The sequence below is a fragment of the Crinia signifera genome, chromosome 19, assembly GCF_055691185.1.
Source record: "Crinia signifera chromosome 19, ASM5569118v1, whole genome shotgun sequence".
NCBI lineage: Eukaryota > Metazoa > Chordata > Amphibia > Anura > Myobatrachidae > Crinia > Crinia signifera.
Genome location: NC_139226.1, coordinates 97,080,276 through 97,105,000, shown reverse-complemented (window position 1 = coordinate 97,105,000; position 24,725 = coordinate 97,080,276). Strand labels below are relative to the sequence as shown.

Sequence of the window (24,725 nt, the reverse complement as noted above, 5' to 3'; positions counted from 1 at the left end):
GTAACGAGGACCGGCTCAATGAGCCCGAGGCTGGATATGCTCGTGGGGGAGGGGGACCCCACGCTGTTTTATAAAAGTAGATAATGTTCTACTTTTTACATAGAGAAGCATCGCATGGATCTGACTGATCAGTGCTAGGCTTCATGCTCATCCGTAATTGGCTGCCGGGAAAAAACATTCACCATTGGAAAATACGAATCGTAGTTTCGGCTGATCACGGTCGTACATGGGATCGGCAGTAATCATCTTTAGTAAATGTCCCCTAATGTTTTTCAGGTCACTGCTCAGTACTGGTGGGTATCCTGCTCATTCCACTATATAGCATTAAGTGTCTCAGGTCATTGTTGCCCTGTGCTGTTGGGGACCCTTCTCATTTCATAATATAATATGAAGGGGAAATGTAATAATGTGGGAGTTCTATTTCACATGGGATGCTGCTCTGGGCAACCAATCAGAATCTAATTATTTAGCACCTTCTAGAAGATGACAGTGTCTGATCGGTTGCCCATAGCAACATCCCATCTGAAATAGTACTCACAACTTAGTAAATTTCTCCCCGATGTGTCAGGTCACATGTTCTGTGCTGCTGGGGACCCTGCTCCTTCTATTATATAACACAATGAAAGGGGGAGGGTTAAATGAATTGAGGGCGAGGTTTAACGAGGTATAAAACCTTGTCTTTCTCATTCCCAGTTTTTGGAATGCCGCATATATGTGTGACACCTGCTGTACCCAATTTAAAAATAAAATGGTTGCAAGGTTTCCAGCGCAGAAAAATTGAATGCGTTGATCATCCCTGAGAAACATTTTGTGCTTAATTTAGATTTGCATGTAAAATATTAACTTTTTCTTTTAATACATGTATTTTGATAGAATATCTTAATATATGCTTCACCGTATTTCTAGAACACAGGTGCATCTTCTTGAGATTAGATTACTGCGTATAACACAGCTTGCCTTTATAGCTATAAATAACTATTGTGCAAGAAAGTGCATCAGTTCTTCATAAATCTCAGCAAAATAAATAAGTAAGGCAGCACATTACCTGAGCTAATGACAGGTACAATGAATTCTCCGTTCCTATGTTTGGTTTCCAAACGTTCCAATTTTTGATTTTCATATCTCTTCTTTCCCTCCTCCTCTTTTTCATTCTTCTCATACTGGAAAAAAAGAAGATTTTGTTGTTACCAACTCCTATAAACCCTTATATATACTTAGGACACAAAACTGCTCATTTTTAAATAAACAATCAAATAAATTTTTTCGTAATCCCTTTGGACAACAGTACATATGAGAAACTACTAGTACACCGATAGAACAGAAAGCAACATTATAAAATCAGACATTATGGGGGTTATTCAATTGGTGCAGATTTATTTTTAATCCTAGGTGAGAAATCATCACTTTCCTGCATTTCTAGGTTGAATTTCAATTCAACTTATTCAGTTTAAGTGACGACTTTTTGCCTAGGCGAAAAATGCGGCACAATCGTAAAACAGGTGGTTGGTTGATCACCGATCAACATATTTTCGTCAAATTTGTGGGTGTTTTCACCTGTTTTTAGTCAGTTTTTGCCAGTGTAGTTTTGGTCCCCCCCAAAAGAAAAGAGAAACTGCATTGGTGAAAAAGGACTTTAAAAATGAGCAGAAACACCAGCAATTGAATACAAAGGCTTGAAAACTAAATACCCACCTATGCTTCAAATGCAACATTTCCCCGGTCTTTAATAACAATTGATATTGCAGTGCCCTTTTAGAGCTGCTTAAAAACTGAGGACATGATCCTTTACTTTCTGGGCAGCAACAATTTCAAGGGGGATGGAGCAAACCTTGGAGGGGTACCAAATACTCAGCCTCTACATTTTACAGGCTGTGTATTGTAAAACAGGAAATGTTTGATCGGTACTTGAGTTCTGACCACTTAATATTTGATACATCTCCCCCAGTGTGTCTTATGGGCCCTACACACATGCCGATGTGTGCAGGGCTACCTAGCTATGCTAGGTCGGGCTGTTCTGCGCCGCTATCGCCTAGCACACAGAGCTGACAGCCCACACACAGAGCGAGCTGTCAGCTCTGTGTGCTAAGCGAGCGGACAGCGCCAGTGTTCTCCGGTGGGAGAACACTGCCGATGCCGATATTGATGGACACTGTCCATCAATCTCGGCCACCGATAAAGACGCGCGGGGACGCGCACGGATGCCGATACAGCCCCCACACATACACCGATGTGAGGGCATTTGCTAAGCGACTTTGCAAAACTAAGCAAAATCGCTTAGAAAATGCCTTAATATCGGCATGTGTGTAGGCCGTATTATTCTCCTTTTCTCAAGAACAGCACAGCGTACCAAGGGACCTCCTTAACAATATAGGGGGAGGGGGGCAAGAAATTCTAGCCTTGGCCTCTCGCTATGGAAAGCCACCCACTCAGTCGCTCATCTGCTGGTAACACCGTGGCCAGCAATGATGCGGGAGTGCATATATATCCACTGCTCCGGGATAGGAAGAGACCTGTTCCAGCAGCCGCTATGCTTCTCCACCTCAAACTAAAGTTTCATGAAATTGTGTCTGGTTGCAGAGGTTCCCATAGCAACTACAGAATGCAGATCAATTGCATCAACTGAACTGTTGGCGATACATCTTCCTAGCAAGTTTAGCGGTGTAATAAGCTCACATTCGGTGACTCACTGCGGTCGCTCTGTCACACTACTTTCAAGAAATAACTTGTGCAGTTGGTATTTTTGCCAACAGTAAACAAACAACACATTTTCCGCCTTGTGACTGTATATTGAAGAAAACACATTTACAAAGAAAACAAGGTGCGAAAACTTGGGAGTGTCAGCTCTGAATTACAGCAGAACCTAGACACCGGTATCCACGGAAAGCATCAAGCAGCAAATAGGATATATAAACATCATTATTTTTGACAGGCAACTAAACTGACATTTTCATGTATGATAAGGGTTCAGTGCTAACCTAATCTTTAAGTGCGTGGAGCTCTGTTAAAAAGCAGTGTATAACAGAGCCCAACTTCCTATCTGGTGTATTTAAGGCCACTAAAGGCCATTTGTTAGTAGGACTGATGACAGACTCCTCCCCCTTCCAGATTGACAGGCCAGGTAAACACCCTCCTAGCTTTTAAAAGAAAAGTGTTCACAGGTTCTTTGATTTGGTCAATCAGGCTGCCAAACTGCAGGTAGAGGCCCAGTGAGAACCGCAGCAGAATGTGAATTTGGTGATTGTTGAATAAAGTTATTGAAGAAGAACAGATTACCCAAGAAGCTTATGTGGTTGTGTGACATGGGTTTCAGCCAATTAGGTAGCCAAGAGATGGTAGTTTAGAGAGGGTTATATTAGGAGGAGTCTGATGATGCTACTTTCTCTTGGAGTCTGGAAACCCACCCAATCTTTTCCCTTGCTCTCTCATGTGCTACCTGGCCTTTAGGCTGTCATCTAATTTGGTTTAATATAAATTGAATTCAAATCGACGAGAAGGCGCTCTCGGTCAGGTTTCAGGTGGGCAGTATTGCCCCCCTTTGCCAAGAGGGCTGGGGAGTCCTGGCCACTTCATGGAAGTGTCCTCGCCGTGCCATAGAATGGTCTCCATGCCCTTCCTTAGCCATACCTTTTACAAATAGGGTCATACCATTTAATAAATATACATGACCTTAGTGGCCTGTGTCATTATTTTTAGTGATAAGTGCGAGTTATTTCTAGGTGTAATTTAGAGTTAAGTTAAGGGTTAAAGGTCAAACATTATAATTCAATAAGGACAGAGGGAAAAATTGCGTTCAATATTGAAAGAGAGATAATGGGTACTTATGTATTATCTGGGCTCCCATGTTAAATGCACCCCATTTTTTCATACCCCTACTATCCAACTACGCATGGAGTTGATTTTATATAGTGTGGCGAGCGCAGCGAGCCACCGTGCCCGAAGCGTGGCGAGCGCAGCGAGGGGACGTGGTCTCATAAGAAAAACGGGAGCCCAGATATTACATAAGTACCTGATAATGTGATCAAGCATTTGGTTAATACTGAAAATGATAGAGACCTGGAACTGCTCAGGAATTGTGGTCGGCAACGATGTTATTCGCTTGGTAATACGGTCTTTGATTTGCTCATGTCAAAGAGTGGTTTTATTTGTTCTACAAGAGGTTACAGATGGCAGGCTGGCAGCTGTCCTCTTATTAGGCCGTGATACAGTACACTGCCACTTATCCGCAGAATAAAATCCCATCTGGTCATTTTAATAAAAATGATATCACAGAGCAGCAATTCTGTGGGTAGAAATGGCCCCCAGTCCTATACCACCACAAATGCTGCATGGAGACGACCGCTACCACACAGAAAGGGGTGTGGGGCGTTTCCTCCACTCTGTTCTCACAATGCTCAAATTGAGGAATGGAAGAACACATCCCGTGGAGTCAGGACCGGTGTAAGGCTTCTCAGCACCCTAGGCGAAACTTCAACATGTGTTCCTCCCAGCCCCCCCGGGAAGTCCTCTGCTTTCTCTGGAGGCCCTGTGCACCCTCCCCTTTGCCACCCACAACAGAGTACAAGGAGGAGGTGGCAGTAGGGATGTACAGTCTCAGGGAAAGTATGGGGGTGAGTTCTTAGAATTTCTACAGCCGTCACCTGCATTAATTACAACAAGGATCCTCATAGACATCCTTGATTTTTTGATTTGCAGACTTGGCGTTGCCCCTCCCCAGATCCCGGCGCCCTAGGCAGCTGCCTAATGGTAGAGCCGGCCCTGCGTGGAGTTTCATATTAAGAGGGGTACTGCGCTAATAAAGGTACATCTATTGAATGCCCAAGGGAGCAATTACTCCGAAATAATTTAGCATGAGAACTCCATAAAAGACATGAAGTCACTTGCCCTAAAGTTATATTGCTTATGAAATTGGCTATCTTAAAATTCAGCATTGGTATACAGGTTGTACATATAAACTATACACAGTTTTATAGGGTGTAGAACTAAAGCATAGCTCACTATGCACACAAACAATTCAAACAAAGGGTTCACCAGACGAGTTTCATTCAGATAAACTTCATCAGGGGGTTTAAGGATGTTTTTCATACCTGTGCTCACAAACTACGGATCATGAAGCAGTTTTTGCTCTTAATGGTAATTAAGAGTCATCCATGTCAGACAATTTCCACAATGAAGTGCAAATAAATGAGCTTGTAGTCCCCAGCACATCTGTTCTGATCTCTAAATGGCGATTTCTACTTGATGGCTTTTTGTCATGGAAATCCAGGAGACTCAACAGGGCGAGTCCCAAAAGAGCGATCAACTCCTTTTCAGGGGATTTACCATTTCTTTGCCCTATACTCTGACTTCTCAGTCGATCATCTGGGGCATCCAAGCACACAAAATCAGCTCTCTCACCAGGGTTAAGCCCCCCCCCCCATTCACTAGCGCATAGTATTGTATGTAATTCCTCAGCGACTACCCGCCGTGAAGCTGACAGCCTTCCTGGCGGCTAGGTTTGCATGCAATAGATCATATGTGGTCCTTTTGGATACAATGTATCATACGCAATACCATTCACTGCTCCAGCATACAATGTATTATTGTGGCAGCAATGCCAATCTCTGGAACTAATATGATGCACACAGAGAGTACAGCGGATGAAAAGTAAATAACATACGATATGACTCTTCACATGATTGATTGATTTATCTATCTATGAGGGCCTGTAGACTGGCCCACAGGGGAAATCTGTGATGGGCTCAGCCACGCCCAAAAAAGGTTCCCCTACCACTGCAATCCCCAACTTTTTGCCCCACCTCCACACTGCCCCTCTCTCATTTTTACAATATTCAGCCTAAATCATTTTTGTGGTCACTTAACTTTTAGCGGACACGGTTTGCTCTCAAGATCAAAAGCAATACGACTAGTAAGGTATCAAAACCCACAGTGGAATGGGTGCACAATGTAACAAATAAAAATCCCACAGAGCTTAATTTACGTCTATGGGGGAAAAGAGTGTGTGTGTGTGTGTGTGTGTGTGTGTGTAATAACTCAATCCAGGATGTTCTGAATCCCGGGCCATTTAAGTCTACTCCTCAGTAATTCAACAGTGGGAATTTAATGTTCTGACTGTCAGAATGTCCGTGGATTGGCAAAGACGGCTGTGAATTCGACAATCTGCAGCAGTTTCCGGACAAAGCAGATTAGGGGAAAAAAAAAAAGTCAGATCTGACACATTCTAATGCCATCGTTGAGTGCCAATATTCCACCAGATTGTATATCCCCTTATAGCGTTTTGGCGGAAACTGACGCTTTTTCGACAACCAGTGGCCCTTTTTGCCGATCCACACTCGGACACTCGGAACCTCGAATTCCAACTGTTGAATTGGACATAAATTCCGGGATTCCGACTGTTGTGATGTTCCGACAGTCGGAATCCTGTATTGTATACCCCCCCATGTCCGTTACAATTATTAAACATGTAGGACACGTCCGAAAGAAGAACACCCCCCCCTACCTCCATTAACATAAGCCTCAAGTAATGTTCTCCTATGACTTAGAATGAGACTACCAACACTACCCTAATACAACACTACCCTAATACAACATTACCCTAATACAAGTAAATGTAATATATATATTCAGCTGGCTTAAGAGGAACAGAAAACAGTATCCGGGCAGACAGATCACAGTATGTAAACGTGGTGATAATTGACCCCCACGTGACATGATTTGCCGTTATACAGAAATCCCCAGTGTTTACAGCAGTGGAAAATGTTAATCCGATTTTCCACCAAAGAGCATTTTTCTGCATAGCTATCAAGTAAATGCTGTGATGGAAAATGGAACTTCGGCCGGCCAAAAAACAAATGATCATACTGGGACTAAAAAAGAAACACACACGGCTTTGGGAACTATACTGCTCTGATTTAGCTGCACTCCTGCATTCCCAGCCCGGAATGACGACTTTTCCTGGAGTTTTACATTTAGTTATCGTTTATAGGGAAGAAATTCCATTTTGCAAGAACACAGAAAATGTGAACATTTCCACTATCCTTGCAGAATTCATTATCTCTGCTCCTTAATTTCGGCAAATATTTTTAGTGGGAGGAGCAGGATGTTCGCAGCATAAATTTAAAGGCCCATTAGCCTCTACCACCGCTGACGGGAGGCTATTCCATTTGTCCACTACCCTTTCTGTGAGGTAATTTTCCTCAGATTTCCCCTGAACCCAAGCCCCCCCCCTCCCCACCCCAGTGTCCCAGTGACCCAACACTGCTCTTCATTTGAAGAAATGTTTCCCATTTGCTTTTGAGATTCTTACAGAATAACTCCCTGAATTGATTCATCAATTTTTTGGAACCCAGAGACATCAGTCCGGCTTCTGATCGCCAAGACTCAGAAAATACTAAGCAGACGACTAACTTCATCAGCTAAACAGATAATGCAACAAAAACATGTCTTCACCTAATCTTCTCTATTAGTCTGTCACATCGTCTTTCACATCGAGATCAAACCCAAATGTAATACATCTACAGCTTTCAATTAGACACATTTTAAATGCAGCTAAATGAGCTATTGCAGCTGGCAAGAAGAAAAGCGAACCCATATCAGATGCCGCTCTATAGAACAGGCTGGCATACTTACTGAAGTCTGCTAACATATGGTCCACCTCCAATTCAGATATCAAGCTCCCCTCCAGAATTTCCTGTAATCCCGCACTAACAGTCCCAGGCCCAGTTCCTGCTGCTACGGGTAACATATAATGTAGATTCTGAGTCAGCAATCTGTGTGCCCTTTGGAATAGGTTGTTGTTTTTAGAAAGTCGCTATATTCACAATGTTGAGGGGGGGGGGGGGTGTCGAGTGGTTGTTAGGTATTGGGATTAGCGTTCTTCGTCTGCAGATTTAAATAATTATATTAACATTGGAATTGGTGGCTTTGTTTTAGGAGCTATAAGGCAAAATGTTTGCCTTCCATTTACAATGCATTGCCAGTGTGACATCGCTGAACTCTCCCTGTGCACCTGCTGGCAGGCCTGAAGCATGTGAACCACTGGGTGGTCTGGAAACTGTGACCGTTATTTGCAGCCATTTATTTCTTAAAATTTAACTCCTAAGGGGGTGAAATGGGGTAACATTTTCACCCAATAGTCTTTATTATTATTACTACAAATAAATATAATATTATATTACTACTGCTGCTGCTACTGCTACTACTGCGGCCATCTTAACACATGGGCAGTTGCCCAAGGGCTCCATAATCCTGGGGTCCCAATGTCCAAGCCTCCCCCTCATGGCCATCAGACAGACCCCCAGCCAGGTCAGTCACAAAGCCCACAGGGGCTGCGGGGAGCACTCATCCAGCACCACATGAGACCTGATATCCTGAGCGACTGGCCAGGCGCAGACTCCCTTACAGGGTAGCACAGCTCCACCATGATGACTCAGAGGTTCGGACTGTACCACTCAGAGAGGGGGAGCCGCTCTTATTCCACTCCAGTCACGCGACGCACACAGCCCAGCCTCTCCGTGCAGTGAAATACAGACTTGACATCATTACCTGCAGTGGGCACCCGGCACCAGACAGCGTGAGTGCAACCAATCCGGGCCACCGCTCTGTGCTGCTTGCCCAGTGGTACGTCCCACATCCATGTGTCGCACGCACTTGTGGGAGCAGAGGACCATGTGAAGCTTTCCCATGGAGCTAGCACTCACCCAGCAGCCCCATGTTGGCTTCCCATTGTCGACCTAATGCTTGTGTCGACCTTCTAACTGTCAACCTTGACCATGTTGACCTATTTCATCTGTCATCCAATAGTGGTCAACTGAATTTATGTAGACCTTTATAGTTTCTACTTACCACCCGTATCCGTCTACAGAAGCAGACTTTTTGCAGACAGTGCCAAATATTCTCTTTGGTATGGAACACAATTCAGACCGCAATATCCTACTCCGTATGGACCCAGACTGCTACTCTTGAGACTAGACAGTAGCAACAGCCAATCCAATCAGGCGACGCCTCTGCAAGAACACCTGAATCATAGGGGGAGGGGCCCTAAACTGCACACCCTGGACATATGAGGTGCTACCTGCTGAGACCTGTAGTGCAGCAAGCAGGAGGAGCAGTTTGCAGGTGCACACTAAATATAAATGCTAGACCTTTTAATATCATTGCTATATTGCATTTCAGAGGTTATTAGCATAATGATGGCCATTATTATGGGCTTGTCCACCGAGTCCAGGTTACCTCAATAGGACAAGTCCCTAACACTACTCTGAGACAGGTCCAGGGCACAGGGCCCCCCAGGCCAGCCCAGCAGAACCACCCCATGGCATCACATTAGTGTGAAATTAAAGTGATAGTAAAAGGGATAGGGGAAATTATATGTGATAGGACTTACCTAAGTAAGAGGTGATAATGAATGTGAAGAGTGCTACATATATACACTAAATAAACTAAAGGGGTGAAGGAGAGTATACGATATGATGCCTTGGAGCAGCCCAGTGATACCTGCATCATAGCTGCTTGAATTGTTGAAGACTGGTTTTGTACACACACAATGACTGGGCCCTCTCTTACTTTAAAGGTATTAGAAGCTGACTTCTACATATCATTACTTTGCTGAAGGCAGCCGTAGGGTAATTGTTGCGGTATGAAAATGATTGAGTTTTAAGAATGTTACGCTTCTGATGCCTAGTGAAACAAAGAGAGGAGAAAACCAAAAAAGAATCCCAAATCACAGCTTCACCTTAACCCTTTAAACTTGTCACACTACAGGAGCCACGCTTGTTCATTCCGTGGGGGCGCCATAGCTTTCCTTCTCGGCACCCCATTTGCGGCAATGGGCCGAGCGTGCGTGTGAGACGCTTGCGCGTCCCCCATCTCAGTGACCGGTGCACCGAGACTGAAAGCTATGGTGTATCCACGAAATGGACAAGTGTGGCTCCATCTGTAGGTGTGGAAACTGCCAAGCAGACATTTTTATTCATCATAAATGACCTGTAATGTTTACCTTATATAGGGAATATAAACTTTTTTTTTTACATTTACATTACAAAGCGACGCTGACATTTTTAGTGGATATTTTGAACATCCTTCACAGAGATGTTGGCCCTCAAAAGGATAAAACATCAGGGAGTTTTGTCCAGGTAACGCGGCTCTAGACTGCACCACCCTGACTGTAACGAGAGGTGATACCTTGCAGAGATTCATATATTTTACCATCTTATATTTAATTAGCAAATATTACGTTATATTAAGTTTTAATATTATATTAATATTAAGTTAGCAAATATTTGGACAAAATATGAACCTGCCCAGCACCAACATTAAGGTCACCTCTGTTGAGCAGGTCAATAACACTCTGGGGCCCAGGGCACCCCCCAAGACAGTCCAGCCAAACCCCTTCAGGGAATCAGATAAATAAAATAAAGCAGTGAAGTTAAAGCAACTACTCGTGTTATTGGGGGGGGGGGTAACATACAACAATAACAAGCCCCTAACTTTCCTCGGTATCGTGATCCAACATGATGTAAAACTGGAATGGAACTCCACTTGGGAAATGTTCTGTTTTTAATTAATTTCACAGACTCCTCCAACAGAGGATCCAACTAATACCTCTTTTGCACCAAAAACTTTATTTATTGCCAGGGCAACCCAGGACCAGATGTTGTGTGAAAAGGACTACATGGGTTATGTTACCCAGAAACCCAAGCCTAGTCACTACCAGGGTCAAACCAGACCCGGGTAGCTTGGGGAGTGGTCCAGGTCATCAAGGTGTAAAAGGTGAAGAAGACTCAGGGGTCTATTTACCTTGGAGGGAGATAGAGATAAAGGGCCTTATTCTAGTTCACTCTTTCTGACAAAATCCTTCTTAGATGGCCTAAACCATGTGCACTGCAGGGGGGGGGGGGCAGATGTTACTTGTGCACAGAGAATTAGATTTGGGTGGGGTTTCACTTCAAAGTGAGATCTATATTGCAGTGTAAAAATAAAGCAGTCAGTATTTTCCCTGCACAGAAACAACATAACTCACCCAAATCTAATTCTCTCTGCACATTTTACATCTGCCCCCTGCAGTGCATATGGTTTTGTCCATCTAAGAAGAAATTTGCCAGAGGGAGTGAACCAGAATAAGGCCCACTGAGCCTGCACTGGTTGTCATTCTCAACAGATTTTATAGGTTACTGTTCATAGCACAATAGATCAACTTTGGGCAGCCTGTACTGATCCTGCTAAAACTTAAACTCCAAGTTCCAGTAAGACAGAGATTTCAAAGTCATAACTAGTTCAGTTATTGGGAGGCTTAATTGGACTACACCTCAATATTCAATAACTGTTAGACTACAAGTCCAACCATGCCCTGCCAGAGGCTTATTGAAACTGGAATCCTGAGCTTCACCAGTCAGGTCTAGCTCACATTGGACACTGGCATTTTAAGTCCCAAACACTAAATTTCCTGAAATGCTTATTCAGCTACACAAGTCTGAAAACCCAGCTTCATAACAAGCCCTCTAGTCTGAAATCTCTCCTCTAACCCAGAAATACAATCCTGTTCATTCTGCTCAGCTCAATTACGCAATTAATTTGCCCATTTTCCGGCTGAAATACAAAATTAAACCTCGGTGCAGACTTTCTAGAGTTACACTCTGCCTCTTCATTGTCACTGAAAAGCTTTTAAGCACACTGATATATCAATGGTCTTCTAGATGATGAACTTGGCTTGTGACAACAAATACCGAAGGGTAGATTTACTAAAATAATTTCTGCTTGGATACAAATATTGATTAGCCCTAAAAGAAAGCATACTGTGTGACTGCACCAAAATGAAAACCTTAGGGTCACCTTTAAAACTATTTCACGTTGTTATACGCCAGTCCTGGCTTAACTACAGGCACAACAAAAATATGGGTTTCAGTTATGTCGGTATTTAGGATGCCACCAGTTCCAACACTGCTGGCCAGATCTCCAACACCACAAAATCCTGACTATATGCATCCCTGAATGTATGTATGTCAGGGAGGGATAGGGTTAGGAACTAAGAAGGGAAGGATAGTGTTATGCTGCGGGGTGGGGACGGTTAGGGTTAAGTGCTAAGAGGAGGGGTTAGGGTTAGACTACAGGAAGGGGAGGGTTTAGCATTAGCCTGCAGGAGAGAAGGGTTGTAGGGGTCAGTATTTTTCACATTGGAGTGCTAACAGCACATATACAACCCCAAAAATATAGCATTGGTTGCTAAAGGAGTTAAAAATATCAGAAATTTGACTACTTATAAAGATCTGGTGACTGCTAGATATTAACAGTCTGGCTCCTGAGTACCAGTTCTTTCTAGATACATATATTGACATGAATTTATATTTAATTTATTGTACTGCAAACAAATACCACAGTAAAAAAGGCCCAATTGTATTCATGTCTGCCCTACTTAACTATCCCTGGGGGGTGTCAATACAATGACTGTGTAGTGAAGCGCGATGAGAATGTGGGCTTCTATACTAGAGCGCTGTATATACAGCGGGTGCTTCATTGGTTTGACTGGGAAAAAAAAAAAGGACAACTGTGCGACAGAGCTGAAAGCGTTAAGGCAAAGTATTCTATAGGTTACATAATTATCCTGTCCCCTCTGGAGACTCCTCAGCAGCGATGCATCTGCCAATGTATGGATCGGTTGTAGCAGCTGCCATACAAGGATTTATTCCAAAGCCGTTCCACAATTTGCTGTACCCGGAGCACACTCCTAATCTCTATAAAAGCACATGGTTAGATATGCTGGGGTTAGGCAGGAGGATCCCCCCCCCACACACACACACACACACACAAAGTCCCATTTTACAGTGGTTATCATCAACATTGCATCTGCCCCCTTGCAACATAAATCTACAAGCACTTGTAACCAGCCAATATATTATCATCAGATTACCATCCTGTGCACATGTGAAGATATGACACCGACACCAAAGGGGGTGGACAGCTTTCCATAGCAGGACGATGATGCGGGGCCGCGCACCAGCACTTATTGCGGCCCCATACACACTGGGCGGTAAAAGTAACCAGTGTTTATGGGCCTGAAGACCACTTTTTGGAATATACAGAAAGGGAGATGTATTAAGCCTTGGAAAGAGATCAAGTGGACCCGGATGAAGAACCAGCCATTCAAGCTCCTAACTGCCAACAGGTTGTGTTTGAAAAATGTCAGGAGCTAAAAAGATTGGTCATCTCTCTCTCTCTCTCTCTCTCTTAGGTTTAGAACATCTGCCCCACAATATGGTGACTTTCTGGAATGTTCAGGAACTAGTATGAAAGCCACCTAAGGGCTATCCAACATATACATGTATCTTCTCACTAACGTTCCATAGCTGCAGACAATAAATACGCCAATACACTTACACGTCACACAGCAACAAAACAACAGCACTGTGCACGTTGCATAGGCAAAATTACCTGTATTGGAGGCACTTCGATGACTTTATCCACATTTATTAGAGATAGAGGCACGTACCATAGAGTTGCTCGGTTGGTTAATCTTTTTGCTCCTACAAAGAAAAAGAAGACACAACACACACATTTAGAAAGAAGTTAGTTTTTTGATAAAATGTGGCAAGAGCGGATAACCTACAAGATTTTGGCCATTGTGCTCCTTACCTCTGGTATTATCTACTCCTCCCTACAAAATTTTAAACAGGCTCTCAAGAACCACTGCTTCATTAAACCCAGCCAGCTTTCAACCTAACCTTGGTTTATTATCCTTTCTACTCATATGGGTCATTAGGTCGACATAGAGGGGGTTGACAAAGCTTTGGTCAACACATGAATAAGGTAGACATGGCTGAGGTTGACAGGGTCAAAAGGTCGTCAAAAGCATACGGTCGACAATGGGAATGACGGCAGACAAAATGACGACATGGATTTTCCCTTTTCTTTTTATCCGACAGGTGGTATTTCATGCCCTACCATCCACCGGTGAAGTGGTTCTCAACCTGGGTCCTCAGGAGGCCCCCCGGCCCACCCCAACTGTTCTCGTTTTCCAGGTCTCCACACAGACTCACAAGTGACGTAATTATCTCCACCTGTGGATCTTTTAAAATGTGTCAGTGAATAATGAGTGCACCTGTGGAAAACGTGAACTGTTGGGGGGTCCTGAGGACCGAGGTTGAGAACCACTGCCAGGTGCAAGGGGTGCAGCTGCTATGGGGCCCAGAGCTGAAGGTGGCCCATCTTTACTATGCCAGTTGCTAAATAAGGGGCCCTTACAAACTTGCTATGAATATCTAGTTATGCCCCTGATTACAGGTCATCATGATGAATAAAAAAGGTTTGCTTGGCAATTTTCACATCTATTTTGACAAAGTCCCTTGGCATTTAAAGGATTAAATAATGTTCTAAGACTTCTCAAAATGCTAAAAATGATTTTGTGGCTTTTAGCACAAGTACTGATAAGTCACATTTTGGCACATTCTTATCTGGAAATACTACAGGTGTATATATAGAGTGTTCCCTATATCCTCCTCTTCACCCTGATGGGCCTTGTACCTCCATGATACTATAAGCTTTGAGAGAAATGATCGGCTTCACATCGGGTGCCTCCATGGTGCCTATGCGATGCTCTGTATACAAGTTACACAACATGACAGAGCAGGAGTTTTTTTCCTTAATTAAAAATATGTACAGATTACGTTCTTTGCATTGTGAGGAATACAGACTAGCACATGAATATGAGGTATTAATACACTGCTAAATAAATGAAACGTTATTCTAATTACTGGAACCGTTTGGTTTGTTTTTGTAAAGAAAGGACAATGGTTCAAAAGACATATGTAATATTTTTTATTGCATTTGTTTAACATCGCACATATGCCGGGCATACACTGTGACATGAAATCACTGGCAGACATTTTATCTGATGAGCTAAAACCATCACATATCTTGGTCATACACCGCAAGCTATTTCCCTGCACAAAGTGTTTTTTCACCCCCTCTATAAAAATTGGGGGCATGGCCTAATCACGGGAGGTGGTCATGCCCCCCAAATTTTTACCGGGGCCCGGCATACCTCTTGGCTGCCCTGCCTCTGTGTCTAGCCGCTGCCTGTGTACTGTCTCCGGTAGCGGAGGAGTAGTGTGCAGTCAGGAATCCGGTACCTCTGTGTCTAGCCGCTGGCTGTGTACTGTCTCCGGTAGCGGAGGAGTAGTGTGCAGTCAGGAATCCGGTACCTCTGTGTCTAGCCGCTGGCTGTGTACTGTCTCCGGTAGCAGAGCAGTAGTGTGCAGTCAGGAATCCTGTACCTCTGTATCGCTGCTCTAGAACATCTGGTAATCAGCTCTGTGACCCACTGTTCAGCATATCAATAATGTATTTAATAGAACTTTAGACTGGTCTATTTATTGTTTCCTTTGTTGTGGCTTGAGTCTTGACGCTTAAACATCAGAGATAAGCCACAAAAAAATCCTCATTCTTTCATCTGTGGAACATCCAGAATCAAGCACTTAATTCCCTCTGAAGATCCGCCTACACTCATACATGTATTTGTAGCATCACACCTAGACTACTGCAATAACCTGGGACATGGTCTCCCAGCTGATAGATAAATCAGCTGACCAGCGGATAACCAACCAGCCCCATTCCTCCCATTTTCTACTTCTCCCTGGCTATCTTAAAGATTGGCTTACCTCAGGGGTTCCCAATCTTTTTCGAATCATGGCACCCTAGAGTAGTAGAATTTGTCCACAGCACCCCTAGGCCCCCAAAAATATATATAAAATTAAGTAGATTGTGTTTGTATGTGCTTCTTAGGTTCAGTTATGCGGTAAAGGGCAGGATTTGCTTCTGATTGTACACATTTTATGATTGGCATCCACCAGCACTGGTTTTATCCATAAATAATTGATCATAAATAATTTGAATTGGTCCTGGACCACCAACCCGTGGCACCCCTGCAAGTGTCCCGAGGAACACCAGGGAGCCACGGCACACAGTTTGGGAACCACTGGCTTACCTTATCACAATAAAAATTTGTGTCAGCACAATTCAAACACACACACACACAGTACACTATAAAATACCAGTGTAAAACATAGCTTCTCACACAGTTCTAGAAAACATCCAGCATTTTAGCCTCTAGGGTGTCATTATACAGCCAGTTCAATTCAAGTACCTGGCTGCTGTACCCTGGGCAATTGATGGCAGACTCATTAGCTCTGCACTGCTTGCTAAAATTTTAATTAAAATTCAATTATAAATTTAGATGAAACACAAGTGTCCTTTGACAGTACAGTAAAAAAGAGCTTATTTACTCATCTATTAATCTATGAATTAAATCACATTATAGTTTTCTTGCCATGGTATGGGTTACAACGCATGTGTAGAAAACAACAGCTATTGTCTGCCAGGCTGAGGAGCTTACATACAAAACTTATTGAAGAGAAAAAAATAAATGTATATTTTTACCAGGATCATCTGGCAGCGCACTGTCAGACTTTAACCCTTTGATGGACAACATCTATGAGCAAATTATCCGCTTAAAAATTCCAGCATCGCACATATTTGTTACATAAATTCAAATAAAAAATGTTGAGTAAAAACAAAAAAAGGTAAATATTACAGGTCATTATGAAGAATAAAAATGGTTTCCTTGGCAATTTTCACACCAGTTTTGTCAAATTCACTTGGCACTCAAAGGGTTAACTGGCAGCTCTGGTAAAATGTACAGTACTACCTGAGGCACTTAGGCAATGCATTTATTGGGTTTTCAACTGAGGTACATTCCATGATATGGTCAGCCATGGGTGAAATTGTCCTTTGGGGAAGTGCCCTAGAAGGATGGCACCACTCGCTTTTGCATTGACTAGAAATGGTTAAATGAGGCGACAGTGACCAAAGTACACCCCATGGTAAAAGTATTTCAGCTCTTGGACTAGCTAGAAGTGGGTCACAATGCACCAGATGTACTAAGCTTCAAAAAGTGATAAACTGGAGAGTGATAAACTACCAGGCAATAAGCTTCAACCTGCCATGATAGATTGTTTGAAACATGACAGTTAGGGGCTGTTCATTTATAACTTCCCTTTTTCGATTTTTGAAGCTTACTACTGGCCCAATGTGACCACTTTCTTAGCATAGAGTACTAGCAAATTTCAAGAGGTGCAGAAGCATTCATTACACTAATTGGGAAATTGGAATTCAATAAATGCCCCTTGGTATGAGGGTGGTGGGTGATCTTTTGTCAGACCTGTCAGATTCCAAGTGGAAATAGCAGAGGTCCAGTCCCAGGGGCACAGGTTGGGTGGAGGCAAAGTGCAACCTACGTCAGCCAAATTATAGGGCAGTGATGGCTAACCTTGACACTACAGCTGTTGTTGAACTACACATCCCAGCATGCCCTGCATCAGTTTTAGCATGGCCAAATAGTAAAACTGTAGCAGGGCATGCTGGGATGTGTTGTTCAACAACAGCTGGCGTGTCAAGGTTATGCTGCTTTCCCACTGCCAAACCTGCTTTGACCCGGTTTTTTAAACGGTTCTTTAAACGGGTCAAAGCAGGTTTAACCCCTTTCCCACTGCATGTAGTAAACGGTATATTACTGGTTAATTACCGTTTTTGTACCTTTCACATTGAACCCCTTGTAAAAGCTACAAAACGGTAATTAACCAGTAATATACCCCCCCCTTCCCTGGTACCTGCCCTGTGCCCACCCTCCCCTGATACTTACCTGCGTGGGGGATCCCGGCAGCGGGGATCACGCACTGCTGAGGAGGCAGCGATGTCAGGCATGGGCACAGTACTTCGGGTCTCTCTGTATGCTGGGCAGTGGGAACGCTGCGGGGTCCATCCCGCATGGGCACTGTGCTAGTTGTGCAGCAGGGTCCATTCGGGGTCCATAGGGCATCAGGGCAGTCCCTGCAGCTGATGAGAATAGTTCCCACTATGCGCATGTCTACTGAGCGCTGTGCATATCATTGAGCCGCTCATTACATGCATATGTAATGAGCGGCTCATTGATATGCACGGTGCTCATTAGACATGCGCATAGTGGGAATTATTAGTTCCCATCAGCTGCAGGGACTGCCCCGATGCCCTATGGACCCCGCTGCACCACCAGCACCCACAGCACAGTGCCCATGCGGGATGGACCCCGCAGCGTTCCCACTGCCCAGCATACAGAGGGACCCGAAGTACTGTGCCCATGCCGGACCCCGCTGCCTCCTCAGCAGTGCGTGAACCCCGCTGCCCGGATCCCCCACGCAGGTAAGTATAAGGGGAGGGTGGGCACAGGGCAGGTACCAGGGGAGGGGGAAGTAGTGTGGGATTTTAAATACCGTTTAAGAGGCATTCCCACTGCCTAAAAAACGGTATTTAAACGTGTAGGACTCTATTTTTTAAACGGGTTGAAATACCGGTTAACCGGTAAATCAACTCTGGCGCTTTCCCACTGCAGCCTTAAACGGTAAATAGTGGGGAAAAAACGTAAATTTACCGTTTAAGAGCTGCAGTGGGAAAGGGGCATTAGCCATCACTGGTATAGAGCATTTTGTTCTGGTGTCCCTCCTCCAACAACATAAACACTGCCAAAATTGTTGCTAGTTGCATGTTGAAACAATGTAACAGCTCTTTGCAAAAACAGATAAACCTAACAAAGGCCCTAATTCAGATCTGATTGCAGTACAAATTTGTTTGGAAAATGAGCAAAATGTGCAGAGAAATACTAGTGTTCCCGCTAGGCTGTTTTAGCGGGGCGCTGCGCCCTGCCCGATTTTTAAAGGGCAAAATGCGCCCTGCCCGTCTCGCAGTGCCCCGCTAAAACAGCCTCACGGGGAATCCCAGCGTCGCCGTTGACGGCGATGCCTGGCGCTTCCCCGGCAGCGCAGTGTATTCGTAGGGGCCGGGCCCGCCCCCTTTGATGACTGTGGCGGCCGGGCCCGCCCCCTTTGATGACAATGGCGGCCCAAGCACGCCTCTCATAACGGCGGCGGCCCGGGCACGCCCCCTTCATGACGTTGGTGGCCCGGGCACGCCCCTTTCATGCCGTCGCGGCCCGGGCACGCCCCCAGCTGTGACGTCGGTGTGCCCGGTCCGCCCCCCAGCGCCCTGCCCGGTGTCACTCCTAGAGTGAACACTAAATACATTTTGGTGGGGTGTGTTGAAACTGAAATCTAAACTGCAGTGTAAAAATAATGCAGACAGTATTTACCCTGCACAGAAACAAAGTAACTCACACAAATCTAAAACACTCTCTGCACAGGGTACATCTGCCCCACCTGCAGTGCACATGGTTTTGCAGATTTTCCAAACAAATTTGTACTGCGATCAGATCTGAATAAGGGCCAAAGTTCCTCCACACAGCACAGTGTAGTAAGCGCTTAATGGGCGCTCAAATAGAACTTCACGGCACTCTGAGAGCGCTCACTTCTCAGAGTGTTGCCTGAATCGGGAATGGGTGCAAAGCAACAAGAAGAGCGTAGGAAAGGAGATATGTGCAGGAGGCAAAGCTCATTTCACATGTTCTAATGTGACGAAGAGCCGCTGACAGCATTAATGCATTAAATGAAGCCTTAAAACTTCTATCTCGAATAGAAAGTATTAATAGAAATAATGAGAGAATTCAAAGGGAGAAGGAATCTGACCCAAGGCCTGGACACAAATAAGATCACATGATCTGTTCTTTTAAAAGTTACATTTTATATTTATTTTATATTCTATCACCATTTCTAGTTTTGGGGTGCCCTATGGTTTGTGACCACATTGTACACACACACACACACACACACACACACACGTATATATCCATCAGACACTAAGCATAACAGTCTGAGGATTTAGTTAGTTTTCTTCCATTACATCCGACAAAAGGAGATATTTTTGTGCAAAAAAAAAAAAAAAGGAAAAGGTTCTTTAATACCTCCACCATTGGATGTTACCATAGTGATCAGATTCTTTGGTGAGACATCTTCTCCTGACCTCTCTGTGACAGTGATCTGCATTAAAGTCTCCAATTTACAAGAATAACCGCACTGAGTCATGAGGGGTTATTCTGTGATAGATCGGCTTCTAGTTTTAGGCATTTCCAGTACTGACAATCTCCACTCCCCTTACTAAAAACTTTATGCCCATCAAACTGCAAACATCTCTATCCTGATCACGCGCTCTGCACAGAGGAGAAACCATCACTGAATACCATATTATCATTCAATGCTAATTTTATTACAAATATCCAATTATGTATAAGAATTCAATTTTTTTTTTTTTTTTTAAAGCCGCACTAACAATAGTTACAAGTTACTAACCGGCTCCTCCTCTCCAAGACATCAGTTTCCTGTAATATAAATCTAGAAGAATAATTTACCAACTAACAGAGGAGAGAAATGCGATGACCAACCAGAAAGCACAATCTCTAACACTGCCTCATGATTGATCCTCACACACCACCTCCCACAGCCTCTGTTTTCAACCGAGCTGGGACATGATTGATGGAGCGCCAGGAAAATCTTTAATGTTAAGCAGACTAGTCTACTTTTTGGATGATCCCATTGTAGATCCTGTAAAGGAGTTCCAAGAGGCAAGTGCAAAGGGCACTGTTTAATTATTCATACCCATGTGCTGCGGTGTGGGGATATGACATAAGTCACTGATTATTTCTGCATTCATTATTGGCTTACATACAGTATGGAGAATTGGGATACGAGAGAAGTGTGACCACAACCATTGACACAAATAGACTAAAAGGTGCCCACACACAGTGTGCTCAGTGCGCTTTGTAATAGATCGCATCAAGTTCAAAACGCATGCGATACATGCCAGTGGGAACCTCCCCCATCTTTCGATGGTTGAATAAGACCACCCTTACATGTGTGTGTGTAGAATTGCAGGGAATTGGGTGGGCAGCAGACATCCGGTTATGTCAGCAAGTGGCTCAAACTACATTTCTAAGATAGGAACTAGCCGCAATGAAAAGCGCAGAGTGTATGGGCACCTTGAGAGCTGGCAGACCCGTCCAGCCAATCAGCTCCTTACAGTCATGTTATATGCTGTGACTGTTGGGAACCGATTGGCTGGACATTTATCACCCTAGCTTTTTAAAGCTTATACAATAATGGCCAATACAGTGTTAAAAAATGGCCCAGTAATGAGAACGGCACCGTAATAACGGAAAGAGTACGATTCTCACATTTCATGGGGATTTACCAATGTATTAAAGGCTGCACAATTATGGATATTTCTGTTTTACTATTCTATCACTGCCAAAGCGGTTACATTTAAACGTAATTATACATTATGTGAAAAGTACAGGCAAATAATATGGAAAATATTGCTAGCGCTCTTTGAATAAAAGTGATTCTGACAACATGTTTTTGGGAATAAGAATTACCATTGGACCTTAATAAACTATACTGACAGGCTAGTTGCTATAGCAACCGTGAGCCGTGTCTTTGTCTTTCGGCCTAAGTGAGCAAAGGAGCGGATTTCAGGAATCAGATCTATGATATTGTATTCCTCATACGCGAGCACAAGGGGAGACAGGCTGCTGACCTATGGCCAAATATTTGATCTGTATTTTATGGTGGGGACTTCTGACCCAGGCTCCTCTACAGCGCAGTACTCTGCCCGATCGCAACAAGCAATTCATATCAGAGTAATGAACAGCACCCAGTGGGGAGCAGAGACTACTGTGACCGTTATTAAATAATTAAACACCAGTCACAATGTTTCCACGGAGGATTATAATTTATGCATATTGAATACATTTTAATGAGCAGAGTTCTGATCGGGCCCTGGAATAACATCACATAAAAATAACCTTAATCCAAATGATTGCAGCCAGTTTCGGTGTGTAAACTCAGGGAGGGCAAAACAGACACATTGCATGATTATCTCATCGCGGCCATGTTATGTGGGGTATAATTGGCTTTGGCGGTAGAGGCATGAAGCAGAGATAAGGGAGAAGTGATAAACTACTTAGTACTTTATTATCGGCCAATCAGCTACTAACTGTTCCTTTTTAAACCCAGCCTGTAGCTTAACAGTCAGGAGCTGATTGGCCGGTGATAAAGTACCAGCCACTTTATTACTTCTCCTCCCTTATCACTGCTTCATACATCTACCCCTGAGTGACCAGGAGGTGCCAAACTGCAACGCCATGACTAAAGCGCAAATGTGACATCGCACCATCATTTATCTGGCTCACAGATTATACATTTGCTGCACTCTGGCCCAGAAGCATGGCGAGCAAAGTGTACACAGTATAGTAAAGGGTATGGGTCATAAAGTCGACTCAATGAAGGTGGACATGCATTAGGTCCACCACTGAAGGTTGACAGGGCTTAGAGTCAACACCTGAAATAGGTTGACATGGCTAGAATCGACAGGGTCAGAATGTCGACACAGGCATTTGGTAGACAATGGGAATGTAGACAGTTAAAATGTCAACAAGAGTTTTGAGTTTTGTAGAGCATGTCGTCAGTGTTGACATGGTACGGTGCTTCACGTCGTAGTGCAGTGGTTCCCAACCCTGGTCCTCAAGTACCCCCAACAGTGCACATTTTCCAGGTCACCCGGCAGGTGCACTCATTATTCAGGCACATTTGAAAAGATCCACAGGTGGAGCTAATTATAACACTTGTGATTCTGTGTGGAGACCTGCAAAACATGCACTGTTGGGGGTACTTGAGGACCAGGGTTGGAAACCACTGTCGTAGTGGATGGTAGGGCATAAAATACTGCCTGTTGGCATATGTCAGCTCAAAAAACCATGAAATACCCATGCCGAACTTTTGACTGTTGACCTTCCCATTGTCCACCTAATGCTTGTGTCAACCTTCCAACACTGTCAACCTAAGCTATGTCGATTTTTTTTACTTGCTCAAACTACAAAGTACCAATAAACAAGCTCCTGATGTTTTCATACAGCTTTGTAAAATATCAGAATCTGATTGGCTGGTACTTTATTTCTCACACCTTTCATAGGTAAATGCTGCCGAGAAATCCCCCCTTCCTCAGTCTGGACGCTACTTGCAGTATGAAGTGTGGACTGGAGCCTCAGAACGTGCACAGCGGCAGCACATTTTCCTACCAGGTCTGCTGTGTGCATCTGTAGGTCTGAGCGGCGCTTGGATTTAGCAGATGTATTAAGTCTGGTACATTGATAAAGAGTTGGTCATAAGGCACCAGCCAATCAGCTGTGTGTGAAAAATAACAGTTAGGAGTTGATTGGCTAGTGCATTAATCACCTGTTTTTTGTTTTTTTATTACCGCTTTATTACTATGCCAGGCTTCATACAGCTACAGTCCTCATCCCAGACAGAGAATCTGGTAAGTGACGGACCCTGATCATTGGGCCTGCGAATGTTGGATGTACCGTATTACATACACTGCACTTTGTTTGGGGCCAGGGCCCCCATCAGGGGGGTGCTATGGGGACAACTGTCCCGGCCTCTCTAACAGGAGGGTAGGGACGGGCCACTCTATCCCCACAGCTACCAGCACTCCCTTTCACTGCAGCCGCCGGCCCGGTCTGGCCACCATCCCCCTTCATTACAGAGGTGGCCCGCGAGTCATCTGCAGCCTGCGGCACAGATAAAGTCCCCTGGACCCGAAGCCTGTGACAGTGCTCCTGCTGCCTGCATACTTTCACAGGCAGTTTAGTGGGCAGTAGGTATGCCAGGACCCCTACAGGAAGCCCCCCCCTACCCCCGTTCGAAGTGAAGTAATTATGTCACGCTGTGCGCCAGAAGAAGGACGAGCCCGAGGAGCCAGTACTGCCATCCTTTAATGGTAAGTATTTATTGTAATTTTTAAACACACCGGAGGGGGGAGTCCTAGGCTCCACAATTTCTGATGGCAGCCCTGTTTGGGGCAGACTATAGCTTGCTAAATGCTAATTATACATTCTACATACATACATTTACATTGTGAAATCAAACCTTTAGGAACATCCCCGCAGGATCATTGGTTTTCCCTGACTTTTCTACCTCCACAGTTTGATCCCTCTCCCCCTCAGTCTCATTAGCTGTAATATCCACAAACTGACTGAAACAACTGCTGCGAATTCGCCATCTGTCCTTGGCTGCAATTCCCGAGAGAAGAAAAACAGCCAAAGACAACAGTTCATAAGATGATATGGATAGAAGAATGCCAAGGGCCCACCGGGGCCACAGTTTATGTCTAACGTGTGCATCAGTATCAGATTTTCAGTTTTATTTTCATGTTATCTTTTTGTTTCTCACTATAAATTGGTAATCTGTACTTCCCTTAAAACGTAAATATCCCCTGAACGTATTATACCAGCAGCAGATATCCCGGTTTCCCATCAAAATAGCAATGGTGTTTACCATTTAACCTATGGGCTACATAACACAATTCACCAGGAGAGGGATTGCCTGGATCAGCACGGACGGTGTAATAAATAAATAATAATAAATCCTGCCCCAATAACGACCACTGGGACATGCTCTGTCTAATGACTGTGCATGCATAGTACAGGTCTGCAGTATAAAGTGATCTCGGTACTTATTTCCTAGCACGGCGCCCACGATCTAGATTGTATGTGTCGGGCTGATATCTCAAGCATTGCATGCATCTTATGTGTTTGTGCGGCATAAGATGATGCAATCGACGAGATTTTTTACATTGGAATCAATGTGAAATGGTCCCCGAGACCCAATTTTACATTTATTCCAATGTAAAAAGCCCCCAAAACCCCAATTTTAATTGCTAACCCCCCTTATGGGTGAAATGGCCCCCCCATTGTTAACGCC

The 24,725-nt window shown here is 44.1% G+C and overlaps 1 protein-coding gene across 7 annotated transcripts in view; it reads right to left on the bottom strand.

Moving 5' to 3' along the window:
* ACOT7 (acyl-CoA thioesterase 7) overlaps positions 1-24,725 on the bottom strand; it is a 163,235-nt gene that overhangs the window by 90,660 nt on the left and 47,850 nt on the right. For all 7 annotated transcript variants that reach the window (XM_083162987.1, XM_083162984.1, XM_083162982.1 and 4 more), the window contains 2 exons: positions 13,423-13,514; positions 1,046-1,160 (listed from right to left, as the gene is read on the bottom strand). In XM_083162987.1, coding sequence (XP_083019113.1) covers positions 1,046-1,160; positions 13,423-13,514 — 207 coding nt within the window. The remainder of the gene's footprint in view (positions 1-1,045; positions 1,161-13,422; positions 13,515-24,725) is intronic.